At 43.3% G+C, this 15,099-nt stretch overlaps 2 protein-coding genes across 4 annotated transcripts in view; both read left to right on the top strand.

Annotated features, from left to right (window-relative positions):
• sulf2a (sulfatase 2a) overlaps positions 1-13,057 on the top strand; it is a 31,389-nt gene extending 18,332 nt beyond the window's left edge. Inside the window, exons 3-22 of one of the 2 annotated variants that reach the window (XM_035662529.1) lie at positions 2,608-2,875; positions 3,642-3,881; positions 3,976-4,127; positions 4,721-4,890; positions 6,473-6,623; positions 6,883-7,058; positions 7,197-7,325; positions 7,637-7,693; positions 7,786-7,915; positions 8,285-8,492; positions 8,898-9,180; positions 9,315-9,411; positions 9,533-9,627; positions 9,704-9,763; positions 9,856-10,022; positions 10,194-10,336; positions 10,524-10,632; positions 10,724-10,757; positions 11,235-11,288; positions 11,691-13,057. In XM_035662529.1, coding sequence (XP_035518422.1) covers positions 2,680-2,875; positions 3,642-3,881; positions 3,976-4,127; positions 4,721-4,890; positions 6,473-6,623; positions 6,883-7,058; positions 7,197-7,325; positions 7,637-7,693; positions 7,786-7,915; positions 8,285-8,492; positions 8,898-9,180; positions 9,315-9,411; positions 9,533-9,627; positions 9,704-9,763; positions 9,856-10,022; positions 10,194-10,336; positions 10,524-10,632; positions 10,724-10,757; positions 11,235-11,288; positions 11,691-11,721 — 2,682 coding nt within the window. In that variant the 5' untranslated portion in view covers positions 2,608-2,679 and the 3' untranslated portion in view covers positions 11,722-13,057. The remainder of the gene's footprint in view (positions 1-2,607; positions 2,876-3,641; positions 3,882-3,975; positions 4,128-4,720; positions 4,891-6,472; positions 6,624-6,882; positions 7,059-7,196; positions 7,326-7,636; positions 7,694-7,785; positions 7,916-8,284; positions 8,493-8,897; positions 9,181-9,314; positions 9,412-9,532; positions 9,628-9,703; positions 9,764-9,855; positions 10,023-10,193; positions 10,337-10,523; positions 10,633-10,723; positions 10,758-11,234; positions 11,289-11,690) is intronic. The other variant, XM_035662530.1, reaches the window with a different exon arrangement.
• Positions 13,058-13,888: 831 nt separating this feature from the next.
• Positions 13,889-15,099, top strand: part of zgc:92107 (uncharacterized protein LOC492329 homolog) — a 30,825-nt gene continuing 29,614 nt past the window's right edge. For both annotated transcript variants that reach the window (XM_035662524.1, XM_035662526.1), the window contains exon 1: positions 13,889-14,047. In XM_035662524.1, coding sequence (XP_035518417.1) covers positions 14,034-14,047 — 14 coding nt within the window. In that variant the 5' untranslated portion in view covers positions 13,889-14,033. The remainder of the gene's footprint in view (positions 14,048-15,099) is intronic.

Genomic DNA, 15,099 nt, shown 5'->3' with positions numbered 1-15,099 from the left:
TAATGCCTTCTGTCTGTTTGGACGTCATGGCTTCCTCTGCTTTTTTCTTTGCGTTTTCATGTAGCATCTGCCACCCGGAGAGACAAACAATGCGGGTAGATAAAAGAGAGAGGGAGAGAGCAAACTGGAAAGAAAGGACTGTATGTGTCAGTTATAGCTGATAAATGCCTGAAAATCCAATTAGTCCTCAGTATCAGGGGGAAGGGGGAGGCCTCCTGGGAGTAATGTCAGAAAATATCCACCACTGGATGTCAATAACACAACATCTACATACTTGGCTATTGATAGATCAGCGTGTAAAATCGAGCTGGATGTTTTCTTGTAAATCAGGACTATATTTGGTACTCTTCCCTGATGGGTTTTGCCCACATCAGCTTTTTGAACAAATAAACAACTATCAAAGGGAAGTACTGTACCTTCCACACCACAAACCACTCTAAAAGAGGAGCCAGTGGCGGAGAACCATCCTAATTTCAGCACACTGAATCTATTCTTCATTCACTGTAGATGTCCTGGAATCCATTTTGGTGACAGGGTATTCACTGCTGGTTAAATGTCTTTCTTTCACCATGGGTTTTTTTCATGTGGATTTCCTCATTTCTGGTGTTTTGTTTTCATCCCATGCCAGAAATGAAAGAGGGATGCAGGCAGGGAGAGAGCACAAGAAAGGAGCAAGGACAATTTCAAACAGCACAGCACCCCGGGTCAGAGCGCATGTGTTCCTCCGGGGAAGAACCACATGCCCTGGGAGTAGGAAACCAGAGCAAACACAGCTGCTGTCGTACAGATTTATCTGTGTGCGCGCACATGTTCACATGCACATGGCACGTATTCGTGTGTGTAGGTGTGTGCATTTTGTGCAAAGCAAGACCATGGAGGAGGATGGAGGACGTGTGGGTGTTTGAGAAGACCTTAATGAGCACAATCTGGACAACGGCGTAGAGCAGAGAGGAACAGGGAGCTTTGTGTTAGACAGAGGAGCTCTCCTACATTCAGTTCACACTTACTTCATCAGCTGTGACTCTCTGCACAGAGATACAGATTCACAAGTGCAGTTTCTCCTTGTAATCATCTCTGCCCTTAAATGTTTAAGACATTTTACAGTTTTGCTTTTGGGAGCCTCATCCTGTCTTTGATAAGTGTGTCAGTTGGGTATGTGTGCATCCAGGCGCAGTTGCATGTATGTATATGGTGTATCCCCCATGTTGAACTGTATTCCAGTCAGGTGGTTGTTAAGGAGGAGTCGCAGTCCCAGCAGAGAGAGGCTGCCGTTGTGTTGTTGTTATTGTATTCATCTTCAGACAGGGATTACTCTGGCCATATACTCCTTGTGGACTCACAAACACACACACACACACAAAGCCCCATTTTACTCTGACTGGAGAATCACACTGATGCTGCTGCTTGTAAACTCTGTTTATGATTATTATCACTGGAGTGTGTTGATGGTCTGACTATGTGTCAAGATAGAATTGGCACAAAGTTAGCCCTCTGATATTCATTTAATAAATGTATTACTAATAACAGCTTAATGAAAGATACATCTATTTTTTTCTTTTAGAATTCTTTTTACATTTATTAATACAAATTTCTATCTAATATTTAATAGCTATTGTTTCAAAATGTCCCTCTCTATGAAACATATTTTGAGGACAGTTTCTTGGTTTATCTGCTGAGATTTAATATGTGAATGAACATTAAGGAACTATAAGGAAGGACGGTTTTTGTTTCTATTGCTTTGTTTACTCTAAATTCTGCAGTCATTGTTCCTGGAGCATCATAGTAATTGTAGATATCAGACAGTCAGGTAGTACTGCTACATGGTTGCAAGGGAGTATAACCAGCAGTTGCCATGGTAAACTCAGAGGGGATGTAGCGCTAATGAGGAAGAGTTATTAGAGAACTAATAGGATTGTAGTGTAATTTTGGTGAACTGCATGTGGAGATTAATTAAGAAAAAGCTCTATTTAACACGTACTTGACTCTAATTGTTATGTTGAACTTTGCAGAATTTGTAATTTTCTGCACATCTAGAGGCAGTTTTTACGCATTAATATTGCCTGCTTTCATTTTCACAGGCACTTTTGAATTTTTCTGTTCCACTCTGTGTGTCGACTTGGAATAAGTCTGTGTTTTCTAATCTTTAGAGCAGGAGTCTTGCTGTCTCTTCACATTGTCACTCTGCTCATTGACCCCTGTCTTAATGTTCCTCCTCCTCATCTCCTTTTCTTCTGTCTCTCTCCTTCACCTCTGCCCCCCACACCTCCTCCCACCACACCTCCCCACAACCCTCATATCTACCCTAACCCTCTCAGGGGGAGGTGAGTCCTGAGCTGGCCCTGGGCCCAGGCCCATTAGCCCCAGCCTGGCAGCCATGTGCTCATCACCAGAGATCATTACACCCAGCCAATGACACCACTCTAATGCATCATTAATGATTGATTAACGAGCTGAGCTCAGCCCAAACGGGTGCATTTGTACGGAAGAGCACCCTGTAATGGCTGTGCAAGGCTTGCATCTGCTATTTTTCACGGTGTTTTGTGTGTGTCCATGTGTGTGTGTGTGTATTTTATTCTTATCAGTCTCCCTCTGTGTCCTGTCTCTCAGGTTGAGTGAGGGAGCTGCAGACTCCTGAGTGTGAAACGAAGGACTGTGAGGAAGTGACTGCAGGGTAGCGTGATGGCAGGGTGGGGGCTCTCTGCCCCTCTCCCTCTTCTTCTCATTTTCATCCTGGTGGGAATCCTCCCTGTGTCCCAGGGCTCTGGCTACCTGTCTGGATATCGCCTCAGGTCTCGCCTGCAGAGGGACCGCCACATCCGCAATGTCCGACCCAACATCATCCTCATCCTCACTGATGATCAGGACATAGAACTGGGTAAGACATTTTCCCCCATTAATCCTTTCCTGTGTGTGTGTGTTTACTGTGTATTTGTGCATCTGTCTCTCTCTGTTTGCTTTGTGTCCATGTCCCATGGGTATGGGTATTCTCTCCATGTGTATCCAACAGCATCAGCAAGGGAAAGTCAGCCTAATGCTGCCTCTTGGCACCATAACAACTGGCCCACTCAAAGTCATGTGCTCCCTTTGCCAACTTCTCCATTGCTGGCATGAAATGAGGGCGGCCTATGGCTTCCATTGTCTGGGTGCCAAACGCTGGCCATCTCCCTTCCCGCTTAAGTCCTTTAGCGGCGTATTGGACTGGAGTGGCTGCATAATGGCCTTGGTGACATCCTTTGTCCTCCTGTGATCGCTAGTGAGAAGACTCCCATTGAAAAGCAGGAATTTATGGTCAAGCATCTGTTTTTCCAAACAATCACCATCAGCTTGAAAAGCTTTTAGTACACAGGAATCCAAATGGGTTACACTTTACCAAAAAGATTTGTTCCCTCATTCACCCCCCCTGCCCCTTCTTTTTCTCTTACCACTTCCATAATGGTTTTTGCTTTCCCCCTCATGCCCTACATTTATATTTTTCACTATTTATCCTTTCTGTTTTCCTCCATTCCTCTTTCCTCTTCTCCAACTGTTTTATGTTCCCCTGCGTCTTTTTCATTTCAATCCTTGGCCTTTGAATCTCCTCTCACCCTCCTATCCCTTCATACAACACCCACCCCCCTGCTCTCTTTCTCGTTTTCTCCCAGGCTCAATGCAGGCCATGAACAAAACTCGGCACATCATGGAGAAGGGCGGCACACATTTCTCCAATGCCTTCTCCACCACACCTATGTGCTGCCCGTCCCGCTCCTCCATCTTGACGGGGAAGTATGTGCACAACCACCACACCTACACCAACAACGAGAACTGCTCTTCGCCCTCGTGGCAGGTCCACCACGAGCCACACACCTTCGCTGTACATCTCAACAACTCTGGCTACAGGACAGGTGAGCACCGCAAGTAGATTCAAACAGGTACTTTCACACATGCCTTGTGCTTGAGGACAAAAATGAACAAAATGCTTGCCTGTTCCTCACTCAGCCTTCTTTGGAAAGTATCTGAATGAGTACAACGGCTCCTATGTGCCCCCTGGATGGAAGGAATGGGTAGCACTGGTGAAGAACTCGCGTTTCTACAACTACACCCTCTGCAGGAATGGAGTACGAGAGAAACACAGCAGTGACTACTCAAAGGTATTTATACACACTACCTGAGAGATGTCACGCCTGCCATCACAGAATAATTGCTTGTATAGAAGTAAAAGTCAAACATGGTATTTTTATCTCAAATTTTAAGCATTAAGTGAAGTAACCATACATTACCCCAAATTAAAAACCCCGTCTCCATAAAACAGAGCATTTTATAAATTACCTTTTTTTTTGCAAAGAGCTTTACAATTACAATTACCATGTCTTAACCTCTTCACCCCAACTCATTAACAGAGATACTAGGTGTCTGGCCGAGTTTTGGGTAAATGTGTAGTATGATGTTGTGTACAAGAAATCTTGATGAAAACATTGGGTCCTCTGTTTGAATGTTTCCCTTACAATGTGTACAAAAATATTTTTTTTACAAAAATCAGGCTTTGAGGAGTTAAACAGTGGGTGAAATCCACTGTGGGTCATTTAAATATAGGAGTTATTCAGTAGTGCTTGGAATCTATTTTGCCTCACCAGGTCAGTAATGAGCATTGACCCAGCGCACTACTGAAGGCTTTGACATCTGCTCTTTCACTCCCTCTGTCACTCACTGAGTATCTGACGGACAGTGTCTGCTCGCTCCACAGGACTACCTGACAGACATCATTACCAACGACAGCATCAACTACTTTCGTATGTCTAAGAGGATGTACCCTCACCGCCCTGTCATGATGGTCCTGAGCCACGTCGCTCCGCACGGACCAGAGGACTCCGCCCCGCAGTACAGCTCCGCCTTCCCCAACGCATCACAGCACATGTAAGACAATGAGGAAGCTTCAAAATGCTAAACCAGCTATCTGATTAACCCAGCTGGGGAAGAGACCTCAGATTGTTGCAGGTTTTGGAATATTCTGCGACAGCAAATTCCTTGAACTGGGCTGGTTTTGATCATACTGATTTGGTTCATGAGGAACAAAACTGACAAACACAAGGGTACATTTTTTACAATTTTCACATTCACAGCTATTTGCTTCCATATGAGTCATCCACACATTCACGCTCCCTTTCATTTGACCCAGAATGACACAAATTTCATAATCTCAGCTCGATCTTATCTTCCTCTGCCTGCAGTATGCTCTTGGCAACTGAGCCCTCTCCATGCAGAGTCAGTGTTTCATTCCAGTTGTTTTGGCTCATATGTTGCTCACATTAGTGTTTCCACCATAATGAGCCTCGCTAATTTGTACCATTTTGTCAGCCATGATCAAATAGAGACATGAATGATGTATGTTTAATGCATAGGTAATGATGTAGTCGCGTGCATGCACGCACACACATTTCAGAACAATTAATTTCACACAAATTTCATACAAAACATTTCAGCCTTTGTCTTCCCGACCCTCCATATTCTTGACTGTCTGTCTAGTGCTGCTGGCTAATGGCAGACCTGCTATTGGCCTCCAGAGACAGATCCAAGGCCAGTAATGAGACTGCAGTTTCTGCCCCCTCCCTCCAACCCCCTAACACCCTTCTCCTGCTTCATCTAATCCCTCCAGCATCATTAACCTGTGCCACGCAGGCTTTATACACAGAATGTTCTGAAAATTCAGCCCCAGTGTCTTTGTACAAACTTTTAATTGCTCTTTTTCCATAAATTTGCTCTCCCTCGGGTGATGTTTTCTGAGAGCGCTTCTCTGGCTATTTTTCTCACTCCATCTCCCTCCGCTCTTATCAACCACATGAAGAGAGAGAGGCAGTAAAAGTCATGCATTCCTCTGGTGATAAATGTTCTTCTCACCTTGGCACCTTGCAGACACATCTTCACACTACATTACAGTTGTGAGACATTAGCATTTCTTAAAAGTAAAATCGATCCACTCTAAACGTTAAATATATTTTCTTCAAGGATCCCATTAGCTATTTAGCCCTGTTTATTCTCAAATAATTAAAGTTCCATATGGCTTGGAGTTAATTATTGATCAAACTGTGCTCACTGTGTTCAGGCCTATCGATTGCAGGGCTTTGCATTTCACATGGTTTATGCAACCTCCAGTTTAGCATTGCATAAACTTTAAGTTTTCTGGCTACTTTGGAAAGAAAAGGATAGGCGATATCAGCAGAAACAGGCACAGGATATTGCTGTGAATGCACAATGTAACTGTCCACACATTGCTACATTCTCTATAATCCAATTTATAGCTATAAAATATGAAAACCACATGTATAAAGATGGAAAAAACAACTGAATGCAAATGTATGGTGAGTTACAGTGACATGTACTGAATGATTCCTGTGCTTTGTTATTTTATCTTTTTGCGATAAGAAGCAACAAAAATAAAGTACACATTGAGTTTTTTTGTAGTTCAGTTGGATGCCTTTCTGTCTTCTGCCCCTTTCAGAACCCCCAGCTACAACTATGCCCCCAACCTAGACAAACACTGGATCCTACGCTACACAGGACCTATGAAGCCCGTCCACATGCAGTTCACCAACATGCTGCAGCGCAGGAGGATGCAGACCCTGCTGTCTGTGGATGACAGTATGGAGAAGGTAGGCGAACATCCCTGCAGATAGACATATGCTTAAACATAGAAAGTTAAACACACACACACACACATTTCATCTGACTGTCTCAAGTCCTGAGAGATCTGTGCTTGTTCTGACTGGGACCGTATAATGTATTCACTGACACACTTGGTAAATTGTTCTATCCCTTTTCCTTGAAACTGGCACAGGAGACTCGAGCTATCAAATATGAAGTATAACTTTTTACACTGTGTGAGTGCTCAATGAATTATATGCTCTGTAGATGTACAACATGTTGATGGAGACAGGGGAACTGGACAACACCTACCTCATTTACACCTCAGACCACGGCTACCATATTGGCCAGTTTGGTCTGGTCAAGGGCAAATCAATGCCATACGAGTTTGATATCCGTGTTCCCTTCTACGTACGAGGACCTAATGTGGAGCAAGGTGCCATGTGAGTGACACAGATTCTTGTTTTTTCTGTTATTCTGATATCCAGTGGCTGTGTTCCAATATTATTATATATGTGAGATTAATGACATTGTGACCAAATTCCAATGAGAAATATCACCTCATTCTGGTTTCCCTGCAGTAATCCTCATATAGTATTAAACGTTGACTTGGCACCGACTATGCTGGACATGGCCGGCGTTGATATCCCTGCAGAAATGGATGGCAAGTCTATCCTCAAGCTGTTGGACACAGACAGGCCAGTCAATAGGTGAACACACACACACACACATTATTTTGCTGTGTTGGCATTCAACAGACACTTCAAGAATGGCATTTAAAATGTTGCAGATTAGGTAGCTTTGTGCCAAAAAGTAATTTGCCTAGACTTTGTAAAGTTTTACTAAATCTCTGTTCTTGTTTTTTCTTGGACATGATGGAATCTACAATCCAAATATGAATGTGTAACACCTTTTCAGCACCTTACAAGGATGGCATTTGAAAATGGGATGTATGTTTGTTAAGTGCAAATATCACAGTGGTCTGACAGGATTTTTTCATTTCCTTTAACTCATTTTCCAGGTTCCAGTTAAACAGGAAGGGTAAAACATGGAGAGACTCTTTCCTGTTGGAGAGAGGGTATGTTTTATTGATTGACCTTTTGGAGGACATGTTCTTATGCCAGGCATTGTCTTATGGTGACATCATCATGTGCTTTCTTGTTCTTTCAGGAAGCCTCCACACAAGAGAGCTGATGGAAAGGAAATGGCCCAGGAGGAGAACTTCCTGCCAAAATACCAGCGGGTGAAGGACCTGTGCCAGAAAGCAGAGTATCAGACCTCCTGCCAGCAGCCAGGACAGGTACCTGACCTACAGGAGCTAAAAATGAGAGGTTATTAAAGTTTCAGGAGAACAGTGTGGCTCATGCAGGGTGATAATTTGGTTGATGCTTGACAATTTACTGAGTATAATATGCAGTCATACTCTCAGGACTCCATTTGACATTAGTGTTTCTTTTTTAGTCTTTTAAAATCAAGTGCGCTGAGTATGACGTGTGTGCGTATGTGTATAATAAGCTCTCATAAAAAGGCATCATCTATAAGGAGATTTTAGTAAATATATAAAAAAACCATTTAAATCAATGGGTGAAAATGGATAAAAAAATATGCTATGCTATAGCACAAGCCTAAAGACCCAGCCCAATTAAATTTCCTTCTGCCTTTTTTTTAGAAGTGGCAGTGTGTTGAGGACCCGACTGGCAAGCTGAGGCTGTATAAGTGCAAGGGCATGGCTAGTCTCTATGCCCCACGTATGCAGGCTCTGATGGCCAGCGGTGCCTCTCAGCTGTCTCCCACGTCCAACTCCGACAGCTGTAACTGCGGAGATGTGGGCTTCAAAGCGTCTTTCCTGAAGAGGAAGAAGCTGCTCTCCAAGAAGAGTAAGTTCCTCTTGTCACTCACATGTACTGTTGTTCTGGTAGTTATTAATAGATCTGATTTTGTCCAGAAAGACGCTTGTGGTTTACTTTGAAATGTCCTTGCGGTAGCCTACAAAGCCTTGCCAAACAGGGCCATTAATCTCAAGCTAAAATAACCAGCTTTTGAAGTATTCATGGGGTGAAGAATATGCGTCTGTGCTGCCATCAAGTGGTGGACTAGAGTAGACATGTCAGTCTTTAGTATTAGGGGCTTTGAGAGAAACAAATACAAAAGATTGTAAATTATTAAATTGCCTGGAACGTTCATATGATCAGGTTTTTTTTGTCATGTGCTAGTCTCCACTTGTCTACATCATCTTAGATCTTGATCTTCAATATCACATCCTTCTTTTTCATCTTACTCAGGTTCCTCTATCTCGTCTTATTCAGAGATGAAACCCAGTAAGAGCGTCTCTAGGAAGCGCTGGGCCCGCTCTGTATCGTTTGAGCTGGATGGAGACCTGTATGCCGTAGACCTAGAGGAGGGCTACCGGCCCTTAGGCTCCAGGAACAGCAGCTGGGCCAGAGAAAGGAGGAGAGGAGCGGGGAATGAAGAGGATAATGAAGAGTTCAGTGGCATGGGGGTCACAGCCAAACCCACCACCAGCAATAAACTCACACCACCTGCTGCCCTGAAAGTCACCTACAGGTGCTGCTGTGTACATCAGTCTGCATTAATTATAATGTTTTGGTGCTAAAAGAGAGAAATACAGTCTTAGATTATAATGTAGACTATATATGCATGATTTTCAGTGGTGTTATTGTGTGTTTTGTATCCTGCAGATGCTCTATTCTTATGAATGACACAGTAAAATGTGATGGAGGCCTCTACAAGTCTCTTCAAGCATGGAAAGACCACAAACTGCACATTGAGCATGAGGTACTGCTGCATTCTCGTTCTTGTTCTAATCTAGCCCATAAAACCCATTTCACATGCCGTTAGTCGCTTGTGGTGTATAATGAGCTTTGTGGGGCTGTGTGTTTGTTCCTACTGTGTTCAGATCGAAACCTTGCAGACCAAAATCAAGAACCTCCGTGAGGTCAAAGGTCACCTGAAAAAGGTGCGGCCAGAGGAATGTCAGTGTGACACTCCAAGGTGAGAACAGAACCACACCATCACCTGCATGTAGATCTAATTGCATATACGTGACAGTCATTTCTTTTCTTTACAGTTATCTCCTCAAGAATAAAGAGGCTTTCAGGCTCAATGCTGGCCGCATGCACTCACTCAGGTAAGAATGTACATTGTTTGACAGTAAATACATTTTTGTTTCCTCTCTCTCTGTATTGAATGTGTTTATTGAATGTGTTTTATTCTCATCAGAATGCCATCAAAGCAAAAGAGTCAGTGGCTGCAGAAGGAGCAGAAGCGCAGAAAGAAACTACGTAAATTCCTCAAGAGGCTCCAAAACAACGACACCTGCAGCATGCCTGGCCTCACCTGCTTCACCCATGACAACCATCATTGGCAAACAGCCCCCTTCTGGACAAGTGAGGAATAACATGTGGCTGTTTGAATTGTAGAATATTGTTGTACAACTTTTAAATATTTTCCAAAGTAGGTATGGCGAAAATACATTTTTAGAACACTGTTGTAGTAACCCTTATTTTCCACTCTCACCCCTCCCTTCCTCACCCACTCCTGCTCCCTCACTCCCTCAGTGGGTCCATTCTGTGCATGCACCAGTGCCAACAATAACACCTATTGGTGCCTGAGGACCATCAATGACACGCACAACTTCCTGTTCTGTGAATTTGCCACCGGTTTCCTGGAGTATTTTGACCTCAACACTGACCCATACCAGGTATTTTATTTGTAGACACATGGCAGATACATAAATACCTTGCCAACAATAACTATGAAATGATCCCACAACAGGATTTATAGTGCATTCCTGTGAGCACAGGAGGTACAGATTTTCCTATGTTTTCCAGAGATTTTCCACAGTTTCCAAAGCCCTTGTTGATATTTTGTCCTTATTATTCCTTTAGCTGATAAATGCTGTCAGCACCCTCGACCGCAATGCTCTGAATTCAATGCATCAACAGCTCATGGATTTACGAGGTTGCAAGGGACATAAGCAATGCAACCCAGAGAAGGGTGAGTAAAATGCCTCTGAGCCAAACATGATTGATTATACTGTCTCCAGTAATTTCCGACTGAGACTAATGTTACATCCACTTCCTTTCAGGAGGAAAAGAGCGAAACTACTTCAGTGAATACAGGTATTTTCTTCTTCCTCTTACAGCACAGATGATTACTTTTACAAACACTGCAGATGGAATTCGTGTTACAATTTGAACTCTGGGAGGTTACAGCCTCCCCAGTTGGTCTTTGGCTATGTTTCTTCTCATTGCGAGTCATCTGGGGAGCAAAGAAAATAAAATACAGTGATGTGCTGAAATTTAACCTCTTCAAACTGTCATGATCCCTTACTGTTGTGATCAAAGCCTTTTTAGCATGCAGAAGCAGAAGCCAAAGAGGGCCAAAACACAAGCCTGTTTTTCAGCTTCTGCTGTTCCCTTTTTTGTAATGAAGCCTAATTGCTTGTCTCTGCTGTGCGTGTGGGTGTGTGTGTGTGTGTGTGTGCGCGTGCTTGCATGTGTGTGTGTGTGTGTGTGTTTTGTGTGTATATACCTGTGTGTTTGTCTCCATGCACGTGCATTTGCCCTGCGCGTGTATACGTGCTGTGCATGCTTCAGGCCAGTTCATCGTCGAAAGAGGCCAAAAGTGAAGAAGCCTTCCTCCAAATCGCTGTGAGTTTGTCATAACCCATCTGTTCCTTTGTAGTCAGCCAAGCTCTACCCCTATCTCCATCCAGATCTTTTTTAGCTCAGTCAGATGACCCAGCAGCATGCCCCCCTCTCTCCTATTTACTGTAAATCTGTACTCCTATACTTACAGTAACTCTCATCTACCTGCATTGCAAAGCTGCACCATCTTATTTTCCATTCACTCACTCACTTTCCATTCAGTCAAATTCAATAAAGCAATGCAGATGTGACGTTGTCTTATGATGTTGTGTTCTCAGTCTTGTTATTGTCATTTCTTACTTTTCCTCGCAGTGTTGGTAGGAACAGACCACAACTGGAGCAATGGTTTCCAGTGAATGCCTCAAGCGGCACATTTAACTCACTGTATTTGTTTCCCTTGCACAGAGGGCAGATTTGGGAAGGTTGGGTTGGTTAACCACCCGCCTCCCACAACCCACCACATCGGCCTCCTCCAGCGAAGGACGGAGAAGGGGGAGTGCAGGTAAACCCAAGGACCTTGACCACACCTCGATGGACCATAACCTGAGATACTACTTTACTACAATCTGGGTTTTAGTTCTTGAGAGAGCTGCTCTTTGTAACTCTCACCCAAGCAGAGGAGATCGCTGAGACTGAGAGGAAGCATAAAGACTCTCCAACTGTCAATTCTACCTTCGCACACATTTCATTCTCATGTACATCTTCTGTTACCCCACCTGCCAGGACCATAACATCAACAGGATACTGTGAATCAGGTGGGACCGTTTGGTATCCACAAGCCATTCAGTCTAACAGTACTGCTTGTACATAATATATATCAGCTTTTATCAGCTTTCTTTCATGTCATATGGGACTGGGTGGAAAACATGATGAGTTACATGTCACCTCTGCTGCTACACAACGATGTCATGGCCTCATGATGTCTCTGTGGCACATGCTGATTAGCTAACTCATTAGCTCTTGGAGTAACGGGACATATTTTCTTTCTCTGCACCAACGTGTCTGCACATGGAAGTGGTATGGACTTTTAAACGACCAACGATAAACTCTCCGCCATAATCTTTTGTATTATAGTTGATCTTAACGCTGATGAATGTCCTTCATGAAGTTTCATCTTCCTCAAAGCTGTGAGATGTGAGGTGACTAGAGATTGTCTGCATTGATCCAACCCCACTCTTTGAACGGGCCTACACTAATCACAATCTCACAATGATACAATCCAGACCTCCAGCACATTTGACCACTGGCAGAATGCATCATTAGTGAATGCCATTTTACTCCTTTGTATTGTCAGTACCACACTGTAGAAGTATCCAAATAGTTTGTTCAGCTTGCTATACATGGTGCTACAGGATAACAATACAGAAGTTACATCTTGCTGTACAGTACAGTATGTATTTGAATGTATGTTGTGCAATTAATATAAATGTTTACAATATTTTTTATAATACTGAAGAGGCAGACCTCATTGTATGATTTGAGTTGACAAAATGAACTTATAGGGAGAAATGTAGCTTGAGAAATGTCCTTGCCCGCAATTTGTATGTTTGTCCTTTCCTTACTTAGATCAGAAAAGCACTTAAAGGGTTCACTGTGAACGGATGCGCCATGTACATTTGATGGATATATAGTTTACTCTGTGCCAGAGGAACAACACAACAGTGTAATACTTATTGATGTGAATTTAAGCTACCTGACTTTGTTAGCTTCTTTGATTTTTTTAGCAAATATTTCCATAGACATGAGTGCTGATAGTAATTGTGAATAAAGTGTTGTTTGACCATAAACATGACCCGACTTTTATTCTGAAATTGCACGGCCGTTAGTGTTGCTGTCCAGCAGGTGTCTCTGTCTGCTTGTCCACGGCTAACACCAGGTACCTACGGCTCACTGCAACTACAAGCAGTTCAGTTGTGGTCATAAAAGAGATAGATAAGGTCCTCAGCTTTTCTGATTGGCTGAGTCAGGTGAGAATACACTGTGAAAAGAAGCCTATCGTGTTCCTGATATGATATTCAAATGTCAATTCAATCATAAACAAAACTATCTAAACTATCTTTAACCCGACGTCGCTTAGCAACCGCAGTGCTACTTTTCAAGATGTGGCTTCAGCATTAGGGCTAAAATCTGGTGTTGGTTAAGTTAGCTAACTATTATAACAGCACATATTTAACAAATAAAGACGTAACTAACAGAAACAATGGGGTGTCTGCCTTTTAACAACCACAATAAATAAACTGTGAAAAAAACAAGTCGACGCAGTTATTTTCGCCTAACTTTGGTAGCCTATAAGTTGTTTATCTTGCTCCAACTACAGGAGCCGTTGGCGGACATTGGAGGACCGTTAATGTTCCGTTGAAGCTTGATGCGACAGTTCTGGTCTCATGGGCTCAACAGTTTATCACTCTTGTTTCGTTCAGCCAACTGAGCCACTAAATGTTCTGCTTATGGTTTGGTCTCGACTCTTTCCAGTCAGTTAGTCGAGGGGACAGAGGGGGAGAGTTTTGGGGGGGTTGTGTGGCGGTGGAGGAGGAGAGGGGGAAGGGTGGGGGGTGCAGACTGGGTGACCCCCATCCCAACCTATGACTCACGTGCAGAGGCGGAGACTCCACATCGGATTCACCACCGGAGGACCGTCCCCTGCTCACTCCGCGGACCGCGCTGCACGCTAACTAAATTAACCCTAGTCCCGACACCAGCAGAACATAGTTTTCCTTTTGTTTACGCCTCGTTTACAATGTGAAGAAAATGGCCGGGACAAGGTAAGTTGGCTCTTATTTAGATTCCAAAGTGATACAAACTTTAGGTGGAGAAAGTTTAGGAGCTAAAGGTCGGTTGGCTGACTATCACTCCGCCGCCGACAGACTGCGAACAAGACCACGCCACTCTATGGATACTTAACATTGTTTAAATGCTTTACAGCGTTTGTACGCAGTTTTAAAGCTTAAATGTTCAATGAAGTTTGTGGCAATAAAGTACATGGTTGAGAAAAAATACAGTAATGCGAAGAGAATAGGTTGGAAAAAGTGACATTTTAATTGTATTTTGCTTGTGGTGTTGCTATTTTCTTTACAGTAACGTTACATCACTTTGGGCTGTTGTGAACTGTTTTGTAGCAGGCTGGCAGGTAGATGTGAGATAATGTGACACTGAAGTTTTGCCTCCATTTAGCATTTGTAGTTAAATTAGCTGTAGCTGCACCTACTTTCTTAGTTTATCACCACCAGCCCCATCTTTTACAATTCTTCCTAAACTGGTCCACAAATTGTCTGAGCTAACTTTAGTCTTTGCTGTGGTTAAGAGACCAAAAACCTAAACGGAAGGCAAATGTTCCACAGCCCATTTGTTGCTCCCATTTGTTTTTTTACTGGTGGAAGGTAACTGGGGCTCTGAGCTTTAGCTACTGGTTTGATCTCCACATGTTGAATTTCTTCAGCATCTGCTTTGACTGCAGATGTGCATTAAAACTTTGTTTAGCTTTCATCGGTTTCTTGAGACAGCTGGTTTGCTTTAGTTCTCACAGTCTTTCTTAAAGCCACTGAGATGAATGGGATAAGCTGCTTTGGTCCCTTTCAAAATGTTCCTTCAACCGTTTTGGCATGACACACATGCTATGACTTTGTACAGTTCAGTCTGAATGTCTAAAGCTGAAGTTAGGAGAATCTTTGATGTCTTAATATCCCACCCCCTCCTGTTGAGCACTGTGCCATGGACACTGACAATCAGCCTGTTTTATATTGCCCGAAGCTGTAAGTTTGGCACTCTACGCCAATCCTGACTTCCTGGGTGCTGCAGTTTCACCCCCCCCCCCCCC

This window comes from Morone saxatilis, unplaced genomic scaffold (assembly GCF_004916995.1).
Source record: "Morone saxatilis isolate NCDOM2014 unplaced genomic scaffold, NCSU_SB_2.0 Contig18, whole genome shotgun sequence".
NCBI lineage: Eukaryota > Metazoa > Chordata > Actinopteri > Moronidae > Morone > Morone saxatilis.
Note: the sequence above shows the minus strand (reverse complement) of the source record. Positions and strands in the feature narration are given on the sequence as shown.